Source organism: Gambusia affinis, linkage group LG02, assembly GCF_019740435.1.
Source record: "Gambusia affinis linkage group LG02, SWU_Gaff_1.0, whole genome shotgun sequence".
Lineage (NCBI taxonomy): Eukaryota > Metazoa > Chordata > Actinopteri > Cyprinodontiformes > Poeciliidae > Gambusia > Gambusia affinis.
The window spans coordinates 14,509,573-14,521,673 of record NC_057869.1 but is presented as its reverse complement, the minus strand read 5'-3'; the positions used below and the strand labels follow the sequence as shown (position 1 = coordinate 14,521,673).

Here is a 12,101-nt window from a genome sequence, read left to right as displayed (position 1 = left end):
ACTCTTCGCCGTGTGATGTTGCTGATGACAGGGGCAAAACAACACTCGGAGAGCAGCCCATGTTAACAATATTAGTCGCTACAAAATACGCTTTACCATCTGGTTGTTGTCTGATGTTTACACGGTAAAGGACGGGGTAAGTTTTTGTACATACTCGCTCTTAAATGCGTCAGAATTAGTATCAAAACAACAGAAGAAAACATTGCTTTTTGAAGCTGGTTAGCTCGTTAGCCTTAGCCGGGATGGTGTTTATTTGCCATTTCATGGTGGTAGGATGGCTGAAACATGTTGTTTTTCATATTGAAGATTATTTTCTGCAGTAATATGTGAAGTGTTGCGTTGTTTAGGTGACCATTCAACGGGAGTCCTGATTGGTTATTATGAGGTGATGAAGCGTGTACTTGCACTGTCTGCAAGCTTTAAGCTGTTTTTAATGATCTGAACTCATGCCTGTTTCTCAGATTCTAAGAAGAGATAGAGAAGACATGCAAATTAGTTATTTGTATGACAAGCATTGTCACTGCCATTCAGTTGTAGTCATTCCTTCTTTGATTGAGCTTTTAACAATTTTAACAGACAGCTTTAAAGGTACCAGCCATACAGTTCAATGAATCCAAAGCATTTATACTTCACTACTTTAGTTTTCTGGATTGTTGAAATCATAATTAGGGTTTAACTGACATGATATTTTCTATAGGAGCAGAACATTTTCCAATATACAGTTAGCAAGTGGACACATTAGCTAGCCAGCTTCCACTGTAAACTAGCCCTGACTATCAAGAACAGGGGAAGTGAATTTGACTGCCTGTGTGTCATCTTAGTTGGGTTTTTGTCTCTCTTAGATGTAGCCGATAAAATGGAGTATGATGAGAGACTTGCACATTTCCGTCAAACTCGCCTCAATCCCTTTGATCGTGGAGAAGAGAACGATCAACCTGGAGGAGGGAAAGCAACCCAGCAACATGGTAAAGAAAATTGTTGTTAATCACAGCTATGCAGAAAAACACAAGTATAAACAAAATATATAATTATGAGACAAAAACAAGCTGTAAGAGAAATGTTAACAGTTTTTTTCTACAGGTGAAGAAAGGTATTTAATAACGGTTTAACACCAAAAACCTGGCTTGTTTTACACATCACTTATCGGGATACAGTTTTACAGTCCCGACTCTGGCTTCCTGTGGCTCAGAGAATAGACTTTAAAATACTGCTGCTATTTAGAAATCACTGAATGGCTTAGCATCACAATACATTAAAGATCTGCTGCTGTTGTATCAACCTTCCTGACCGCTCAGGTCTTCTGGTTCTGGTCTGCTCTGCATACCCAGAACCAAACATGGAGAAGCAGCATTCAGCTTCTATGCACCACAAATCTGGAACAAACTTCCAGAAAACGGCAAAACAGCTGAAACACTGAGTTCCTTTAAATCTTGACTAAAAACCCATCTGGTTAGAGTTGCGTTTGAAACCGAATCATGAAACAATCAATAATCTGATGTGGAAAATGTAATGTTGTTGACTGTGTGTACTATGACTTTGTAATTTTGTGATGTAAAACACTGAAATGCCTTGTTGCTGAAAGGTGCTATATAAATAAAACTTGATTGACTCTAGATTTAAAAACGTCCCCAAATGTGGTCTTTAATTGAATGGAGAGAAAAAAAATACTAATCACAAACATTGTCCTTTCACTTTTAAAAATTTTATACATTCAAGTGTTATTTTTATTTTTGTTATGGGATATTTTTTTTCTGTGTTCATGGGCTTCCCCTTCATCTGCTTTTTGTTAATGTGACTTCCTTGTAAACTTCCTCACATTTGGTGCAAGACTTTCCTTCTTCAAATCCCCTTTTAAGAAATGGTTGAACATAATGAGACAGTTTTAATGTCAGTGAAATACTAGCAAAACAAAAAAGCCAAATGAACTCTTGTGACCAACTCCAGGGCTGTAAAACAAGAAGTGGGAAATGCTGTAGCTAAACCAGAATAAATGAGAAGCAAAAGCGTAAGCAGGAAATCAGTAACACTTCCTTGGTTGTTGGATTTGGGAGCACAAGCAAAGCTTCTCAAACACTTTATCCGTTCTAATTCTTATATTGCAAGTGATTCGACAAGATGTTTTGCTCTGATGTGTACACAGGTAAAGGATACATTTTTCTGCATTTTTTCACTTTTAAGCCATATGAATATGATTGATATTCATATGGATTATCTTCAGTCTTTACCAAAAGAAAACATTCAAATATATTTTTAGTCTTTTTAGTTATGTTTATTCTTCTTGGACTAACAAGTTTTTTTCTTCATATTGACTTAACACCACTTTTACAAAAATGTCTGATTTTTTTCTGTTAAATTTTGATGCAGTTTTATGTACTTTCTCATTAAAATGACAAAAAAAAAAAATGCAATAACTGCTAGGATTTACAAGTGGTTTGTGTTTTTGTAAAGCGAATGTGGTTACCCAATGTGCATTTTTGCCATAGTGTAAGGCCTTTTATCTGGATTGATATGGTGTTGCTAGGCACCGGCTCGTAAATAGGAGCAATTTAGAAACTAAACAGCCTTCTGCTTTTTATTTACATTTGAAAAAACCCCATTTTGGTGTCAGGTTTTCATGTTTTATCAGAAAGCAACATGATTATAACTTGGAGCTCAGCTGCTGACATAATGCACAGCTTAGTCAAACAAATAGGTGGCAGTTGCAGAATTTGTGGTAAAAGGAGAAATTACTTTTGGTCTAAATAACTATTAAAAAAGTGGATGTTAAAAAAACAGAAAGAAAGAATTAAACTTCAGAGTTAATTTACTCAGCTGATTTATGATTTATTTTTTTTTATGACTGTGATCACATGTCCTTTTTAAACAGCTTGGTTACACATTACTGGACGGTAATTAAAACAGTTCTCAGTTTGTTCCTCTGTTTGTGATTCTCCTGTGTGTGGAGTCAGTATGGAGGACTGAGTAACCAGTGTTTAACTTGAACTTAACTTTAAAAGTTGTGATTCTGTGTTTTCAGAAGCAATCTCTGAACTGTTCTCTGGGACCAAAACCCACAGTTCTGATCGCACCATGGACCTTGGCCTAGCTGAGGACCATTTTTCCAGACCTGTGGTGAGTTTTAAATGTTTTTCCTGTAACAGTTGGAAAGTAAGATGTGCGAACTGGCCAGGATCAGTGCATCCCTGTTTCTGTTTTGCTGCTGAAGCCGTGCTTTGCTTCGCTTTGCTCTCAACACAATGAAAGTGTTAAACTGCTGAACTCCTTAATTTAAGAAACGTCTTGGAGCACTGAAAATTCTCATAAATAGATGTAGGATAAAAAGATGGACTAAAATCAAATGTTTGGTGTTTATTTTTCGACAGTGACTTGTTATACTTTTTGCTTGATCTGTTTAGTTAAACAGATCATCTTACATAATCTGACTTTTAGCCATGATACAACCACTGTTGCTGAAAGCACATTAACCAAAATGGCTGTTGCTGAGATTCAATCAAACTGTTGCAAAGTAGAAACACTTCCATCTTAAATTAATGTTGTTTTTTTTGTTTTGTTTTTTTAAATGTTGTTGTTTCAGGGTTCCTTTGTGGCTTCTGACATTGAACAGCTGAAACTGGCCATAGAAGAATGTAAGAAGCTGATCTTGGAGCTGCCGGAGCATTCAGAGAGACAAAAAGACACTGTGGTCAAACTGATCCACCTGCGACTTAAACTGCAGGAACTTAAGGTTAGAACTGAGACGGAGATGATGGATGGATGATGCGTTCCTCAGAGTTCTATTTTTTCTATTTGAGTAACTTCTTTATTCTCTTCTTCTAAATATTCCTGACAAATCTTGAGTGGCACACTGGGAATTATTCTGAACTAACAGCATTACACTTCAGGTCATAGCGAATGATGGTTACAGAAATCAATCATTATTTTGAATTGATCCCTGTTTTTGATATGCATCCACAAACCCAACCACATTATCTCAAAATCGGAGTCTCATTTTGCGGTTTTCCTCTGAAGGACCCAGAGGAAGATGAGCCTAATCTGAGAGTCATACTGGAGCACCGCTTTTCAAAAGAGAAGAGTAAGAGCGTGAAGCAGACCTGTGACAAGTGCAGTACCATCATTTGGGGTCTAATCCAGACCTGGTACACCTGCACAGGTAAACCATAATATACACCGATGCAGCACTGCAGGGTGTGTTAGTGCAGAAAACTACAAAACACCACAGAATATGTAGAAAGTAACGAGGCGTTTGTCGTTCACATTAAAGGACTTAATTGGACCCTGGAGTTTTAATAGTTTAACTCAAAAGCATTTGATATGAACTGATAATGAAACCGTTTGCAGCATTTGTTCATGAACTCATTTTTCGAGTTTAGAATAGAATAATTTGAGCTGCACCACAACGTTCACCATGATGTCGTCACACAGATGTGCATGTTTCTGATTACATCATCACACAGATTGAGCCACGTTTGTTTTGTCTAGATGATTACATTTTTCCACACCGAGCTTCACTCCGAAGCTCAGAGCACGAAGGGTTTATTTTCAACCCTTCATGCTGTGAAAATAAACCGTTCACAAGTTGAAGGGTTTATTTTACTCAGAAAGATTATCCAAAATCCCACTAGCATTGCCTTTGTTTCTGTTCATACTTTATTGTTACTTATTTTTTGAAGGTCAGTTTATGTGTCTAAAAGAAGAAATGAAACGAACAGTTCAGCTCTGACTCTGCTAGAAGGGAAGTTAAAGAGAATATCAGTTTGTTTATGTGAAGCAGGTTTCGTCCAGGTTCTTCTTACTTTATGAATATCACAGTTTAAAGTCACAAGGAAACAAAATTTTAGTTTTACTAAAGCTTTTTTAAAGGCTTGCACATTCGAGATAAAATCAATCTTTGTCTGAGTAAGTTAAAATCATTCTTTTTTTGCTTTTTGCAGCATGCAATTGTGTTTTTCTTGTTTCAGGATGCTACTACCGTTGCCATAGCAAGTGCATGAACCAGATCACGAAGCCCTGCGTCCGGTCAAAGGTGAGCCACCAGTCAGAGTATGAACTAAGCATCTGCCCAGAAATAGGACTTGATCGACAAGACTACCGTTGTGCAGAGTGCCGGACTCCTATCTCACTGAGTGAGTACAAATGAGATGGAAAGTTGTCAAAATCTGCCATTAATTCATTGTGAGGTTTTGAATTTGTTCCTTAAAATTTGTCTAAAATAAGAATGGGGAGCCCATAAAGTGTCATTCTGTCAAAGTATGTTGAGAAATGTGTAGGAGTCCTGTACTGCCCCTCCCCTACAGTAAGTATAATCCTAAATCTCTGAATGAACAACACGTAGCTGTGATGCTGTTTGCTGCATGATGTACAGTAATTTCTCTACTTTCACCGCAGCTTTCCTGTAATGCGCCATGTTTATGCTTCAGGAGGCGTTCCCAGCGAGGCCAGGCAGTGTGATTACACAGGCCAGTATTACTGCAGCACGTGCCACTGGAACGACACGGCCATCATTCCAGCTCGGGTCATCCACAACTGGGAGTTTGAGCCGCGCAAGGTATCGTCAGCAGGCAGGGGATAAAAGTTGATGCACCAAAGCGTGAGCTTGTTGGAAATGAGTCCCGAGGCAGGACATCATATTCATTTGCGGTTATCTGCAGACCTTAGCAACTGAAAAGCCAGACAGTCAAAATGACTGCATGATTTCAAAGCATTTTACAATCATTTCTCTGCATCTTTCACGGTTTAATTCAGTTTATTTTCTGTTTTCTTGTTGAGAGAAACAGCGATGAATAAATAAGTTTCATGGTCTTTCTAATTTGGAAGATTATGGGTATATTTTCCTAGCAACTCAATTAGCTACTAAAACACAGTTCATGGTGAATCATGTTTTTCTTTTTTTTTCAAATAATGTTTTTGTTTTGGACATCACAAGGATTCTCAGTGCGTTGAAGAGCTGCTTTGGACACATAAAGTTACAGATTGTAGACGCGATCACCTGCTGCCACCTCAGATCCTAACAGTCTAATCAATCTTGAGTGGTTTGGTATTCAGATCAGACATAATGATCGGTGGTTTTCTTATGGCTAGACAGTGGTTAAATCCCATGAGATTTCTTTGCATTGTGCATGTGGAAATGCTCTTACTTTAAAAAGAGGACAGAACTGCAAGTTTTGCATTTTGTTTATGATGTGATTTCACCAAAGATGTAAGTGATTGTTAAACCACAACCAATCAAGATTTTTGTTTTTGACCACTTCAGAGATTGCTTAAGAAAGACACTGTGACACTATTCTCAATTTTTTGGGAAGTGAGTGCTAGATATATAATAAGAAGAAAGGTACATCTTTGTTTCTTGGGTAAAAGTATCTTTTCTGAGAGGACATTTTCTCTGTCCCAGGTTTGTCGTTCCTCCATGCGCTACTTGACACTCATGATGCCGCGACCTGTGCTGAAGCTGAAGGAAATCAACCCACTGCTGTTCAACTTTGTGGAGGAACTGGTTGAGATCAGGGTGAGGAAATTGATTTATTTCTCTTTCTAAAAATCTTAAGTTTCCCTTTAAGTTCACAATTTTGGGGAGGTGTGTAGAGTTTTGTCCTGGTAGCTCATTTTAAACCCTCCTTCATTGGATTGCTGCTCTCAAACCATCACTGTTACCCTTAAAGGTACTTTAGAAAACTCATATTAAATGTGACCCAGTGCTGAACCACAGCTGAAATTGCTTTATATATTTTTTTAAACCTTCCTCATTGGAGCCTGCCATAGCAGAGCATAGGAGATCTGCTGCTAAGTGATGAGCATGTATTCTGGTAACCAAGCGCCACAAAGTAAACATCTGAGTTTTACATTTGGAAAATTTACCAGCTGTAAATTTCTTGTGTCTAAGCACATGAAGAGTATTTAAAAATAACTCATGTTTTATAAACAATAATTAATTTTGTGCTAAGAGATTAGCTTTTTTTTTTTCTGGTAATGAACTGCCACAAAATATAAATCAGATTTCTACATTTGTTTATAATATATTCACCACCAAAGACAAAAGAAATGTAACATTTTCACTTTTCTTAAAAAATTCACCAACTGCACAATTCTTGTTAAGTAGTGCAAGATAAACAGTATTTCAAAAGACCAGAAGAAATCTTCAGTTTTTTGAACAATAAGAACGTTTGATAGAGATGAGCGCAATTTCTGGTAACCAAATGCCACGAAGTAAATTGTAAATTTCTTCTTTCTAAGCAGATAAGCTCTATTTCAAAAGAGCTTATGTTTTATAAGCAATAATTTTACTTTTTATTAATTTGTTGTTAAGGGATGATCTTTTTTTTTTTCTAGTAACAAACTGTCACAAAGTATAAATCCGATTTTTACATTTGTGTTTAATGTCTGTTTTATAATGTATTTACAACCAGCAGCTTCTGCCCACATTACCAGTAGCCTTTTCTCTGAAATGTGTTGTTTAGCTATTTTGTTTATTTATCAGCCATGTTCAGCACACTGGATGGAGGAAGTCAATGTAAGACAACATGCTAGTTGCACCTCATGCCACTGGCAGCATTTTGGCTAATTTTAGCTCATACACTAAATTTAAGGTGCTTGTGACTCTCCACCTGTTGTTGAATACATTATATCTTATTTAGCATTGATGCTAAAAGCATCAGAGCACTGGGTTCCGACCAACACTGTGGCAGACCCTGTTTAATCTTTTTCAGAAATGTTCTGGTTCTCTTTAATACTGCTGTTGTTACAGACTGATTTAGTGAGTTTTATTTGATTTTTAAGTAAAACAGAGACAGCTGTTCTTAACACTTAAAAACTTTTGAGTGATATGTAACAAAATGGCTTCTGTTAAAGATTTTTGTTTCATTAATATTTTGGTTCTTCATCATTTATTTTTTATTACAGCTGCTGATAATTATGATGAGAAACCCCCCCCCCCACATTTTTCATTGAGGGTGGCGATCTCATGCTGGAAGTTCCAACAACAACATTTATTTTTGTTTGTGTCTGTTTTGGATTCACAGAAACTTCGCCATGATATCCTCTTGATGAAACCTTATTTCATTACCTGCAAGGAGGCGATGGAGGCTCGGCTGCTGCTGCAGGTCAGTAACTATTTGAATTATCAACTTAACAAACATCCAAACGACTTAGCAGCATTCTCTTTAATCGGTAAAACAGAATGAAACATTTTCCTCTCTTGTGGTGAAATTGTTTACCTAGTAAAAGTATCTAGGCGGTAGTGTTCAATATAATCTCTCAAATGTTAAGCATTTTAATTTCAACAATCCTCATTTTTCTTTAGTATTATTTTATGTTTAGTATTTCCTTTGGTTATATAGAAACTCGTAGCATTAAAATCTTTCAATTCTACTCTGTTATGTCCATGAACACCTTATTATTGGGCTACTATCCTGTTAAAGATGAATCATTACAGAATAATAAATAATCACCACTTTTGCCATTTGAGCACCAAAACAGAAGTTTTCTTGTTCAGGAGAAGGAAAGAGAAACCTAGAAATAAAAACTTTCAACACATTAGAATACAGTTGTCAAACTGCAGCCCTCAAGGTACAAAACTCTGGAATGAAACGGCTTAATGACCTCCTCCTTGTGTAGATCAGTTCTCCAGAGCCTTAATGACCTAATTATTCTATTCAGGTGGTGCAGCAGAGGAGAAAACTAAAAGTTGCAGGACAGCGGCCCTTGAGGACTGGAGTTTGACACCCTGCGTTAGAACATACAAGTGACTATTTTAATTATCCGTTTCCTAATTTAGAATTCACCCGCTTCTTTCCAAGTTGAGAGTTGCTGCGTTCAAGTCGCCTGCACAGGTTCTAGGCTACACTGCTCTGGTTTTGCTTCATGTTTCCTTTGTGTTTTCGCTCCACAGCTGCAGGATCGCCAGCACTTTGTTGAAAATGACGACATGTACTCACTACAGGATTTGATCGACATCTCCACTGGGAGGCTGAGCTGCTCCCTCACTGCGATCCACACAACATTTGCCAAGCACATCAAGCTGGACTGCGAGGTGAGCCCAGTCCACTAAAAGTCATGAAGCTTCCCATTCGCACATTAGCATCGGGAACAGTTAAAAATATCATTCATGAAGTATCTAAACTTGATATCACTCTTGTTCTGCTCCTGTGTTGTACTTGTGTGTGTGTGTGTGTGTGTGGTGTGTGTCCAGCGTTGTCAGGCCAAAGGCTTTGTCTGTGAGCTTTGTAAGGAGGGAGACATCTTGTTTCCGTTTGACAGTCACACCTCAGTGTGCCACGAGTGTTCTGCCGTCTTCCACAGGTGAGGAGCCACCAACCTTTTAAACTGAGCTAAACTGAAATATCTCAACTTTTAAAGCTGAAATTGTAGACGTAAGGACTTGAATCACAATTGCTTCAATATGAAAAGATGTTCAATAATATTTAATTTCCATTCAATCTGAATTCAGAGACAGCTTTTCATTAATACCCTAACTGTTTGTTAATGGGTAGTTTTATTAATACATTCTCCTTTTGAGGATGTTTGTGATCTTGATGTGGCTTGAAATGAAAATGGGTTTGACACCCCTGGGTGTTCATCTGTCTAATCCTCTATTTAGGCTGTAATAAGTAGATTAACAAAACTTTATTGTACATTCTCATTTGACTGTACATATTGCAATAGTAAGCCAATAAAATCTGACCTGATCTGGCCGGATTGGATTTGGCTTAGGCCATAAATCTAAACTCTACCCACGTAGAAGGAAGATAATTTTCAGACCTTGTATTCAGGATCTCTTTCATTTAGTCATGGCACTGGGAATAAGATCAAATTCATGCAGGCAAAACAGACACAGCTGTTGCTTTGGCCATAGAGGGATCAGATGGCCACTAAAAGCCACCCAGATACCTGTCGTCCTGCAGAGCCCCACAAAATGCCTCATGGGAAACAGTCGTAAGCCTTAAGCAGATACACAAAACACATGTAGGCCGGAGAAGCAAACTCAACTGAGCCTCTCACCACTTTTACGAGTTTAAAGAAATAAACAAATCAAATGTCTGTATTATTTGCAGTTGCTGGGTCATTCTTCTAGTTAAGAAAACAACTGTTTGACTTGTCTAAATTTTGCATATATTGTGTATGTGTTTAGAGACTGCTACTATGACAACTCTACCACCTGTCCACGATGTGCTCGAATGACTGACCGCCAACAGGATGAGGTGGAAGAAGACAAATGAGCTCGACTCCAGGAAGAAGTTTTTTATAACATGTTCATTACTCTTAGTCAGGCCAAACTAGCTTCCCGTCTCGGTATTATGTTTGACTTGTTTTGTTTTATTTTTGTCTTCATCTCTTCTGTGCACTACATTGTGAAACAGGGAACTAAAACATTTAAAACCTGGTGTACTGAACGTTCTTGTGTGTCTGAGGTGATATAGTGTTCTTGTTTGAATATTTGTGAACATGGCTCCTGGTGCAAGATTACAATTCAGTTCCCTTTAGAACAGTTTCTTGACATCAGTCCAAGATGATGCCAAAAGAAACTATGTATTTCTCTTCTTGCATCTAAACGCATGTCCTTTAATGAAATGTTTTGATGTATTAAGTCGAAATTCCCTGCTTTCAATTACAAGATGGAAAAATGTTAGCCATCATAAATGTACTACTCCTCTTCTTGTTTTGTGATTTTTCATATAAAACTAAAACCATGTGCTCAATATCCATTATTGTGGCAAAACTAAACAGAAAAATACAGATTTTAATTCTGTCCTGATTCTGCAGGTTCTTTAAGAATATTTTCTTTTTTTTTTCAAATCAAACTCTAATAATCAGTTTGAAATAGTTTATGAAGTCTTTATATAAACACAACTACAGGACAAACGGCAATATTTATTTGCATGATTCAGTTTGCATTTATGCTCATATTTCTGTCAGTCAGTAGAGGAATAAACTTTAAATATTATAATTTGATGAGATAAAAAAAGTGATTATATGCCTCTGCTGCACAGTTTGGACTAAAGGAGTTAATTGTGCTTCTCTGTTGTTTAAATCTGTGAACTCATTCGTACATTCAGGCTGTAGCTAATGGGTTGGATGTTCAGCTGCTATCCAAACATCTTGATGTCATTGTGTTGATGGTTTCAGTCTTACGCTATTGAGAACAAGTTTTGTGTAGACATGAGGAGTTTATAAGGTGGCAATTTTGTTAAAGTGACCATTTGAACAAAGTATTTGTTTTAAAATATCAATGTTTTGGCTGTGTTATTTTTTCAGCAGCACTATAGTACTGTAAATATATTGTTTGTTTTTTGTTTTGTTTTTACTTGAAGACCATACATGCTGTTGTGGAAAGCAATGCCTTGTTGTAAAATGACTAAATCAGTGCATGAAATAAATAAACTTCCTGGCTAATTATCTGAAATTTTTATTTTTATTTTTTTCAATATTTCAACATAATCTTTCCTCTCAAAAAGAAAATGCCATCTAATTTGTGAAGTGCACCAGTGAAACACCCATTATTGTTGGGGACGGGGTTTTGTTTTGGATTTGTGTGCTGCTGCATCTTTTTCATCCACCAGAGGGCGCCTGAGGCTGCTATTTCTGGTGGGGCGTGCTGACGGTTCTGCTCGCCTGAGTTCTATCGCCTCATCATTCCTGGAGTTTAAAAAGAACAGACTGCCGGCACTTCATCGCTGGAGTGTTAGCCTGTTACAGTGCCCCTTGTGACGGCGTGGATTTTTTTTTTTTCCAGTGAGGATTTCGCTCAAACTTTCTGGACTACTTCCCTTCTTGACGCCGTGGATAATAACCCATTGGATGCCCGAACTCAATCTTGAGTACATGAACTCACCATCTCGTTTTGTCGTCCCTAGCGCACAGACGAGCCCGTTCCTCGGACCTCCATTTCCACCTGGTTTTAATAAACATCCTTTCCTCTGATTTCTGTTTTCTCCTGTGGTATAGTTCTGCATGTGGGGCAATCAATCTGACACCAACATGACAATTATATGATGCTGGTAAAGGCACATTTATTCAAATATGGTAAAAAGATGAGATGAAAAGTTTTTTGTTTTTTTTTTCCAGATTGCACATCATCAATAGATAACTGTACCCACGTGGTTCTGTTTCAC

General features: G+C 37.4%; 1 protein-coding gene across 4 annotated transcripts; it reads left to right on the top strand.

Moving 5' to 3' along the window:
* Positions 1 to 11,385, top strand: def8 (differentially expressed in FDCP 8 homolog). 4 transcript variants are annotated; one of them, XM_044137586.1, is made up of 12 exons: positions 1 to 136; positions 843 to 965; positions 3,017 to 3,111; positions 3,575 to 3,724; positions 4,009 to 4,150; positions 4,959 to 5,123; positions 5,418 to 5,545; positions 6,389 to 6,502; positions 8,013 to 8,093; positions 8,882 to 9,022; positions 9,182 to 9,291; positions 10,121 to 11,385. In XM_044137586.1, the coding sequence occupies exons 2-12, from the start codon at positions 857 to 859 to the stop codon at positions 10,206 to 10,208; spliced, it is 1,323 nt and encodes a 440-aa protein (XP_043993521.1). In that variant the 5' UTR covers positions 1 to 136; positions 843 to 856; the 3' UTR covers positions 10,209 to 11,385. The 4 variants fall into 4 exon arrangements, with proteins under 4 accessions (XP_043993521.1, XP_043993529.1, XP_043993534.1 ...); XM_044137594.1 differs by having other exon boundaries at positions 10 to 136; positions 8,933 to 9,022; XM_044137599.1 differs by lacking the exons at positions 1 to 136; positions 843 to 965 and adding an exon at positions 2,013 to 2,140.
* The last annotated feature ends 716 nt before the right edge of the window (positions 11,386 to 12,101 follow it).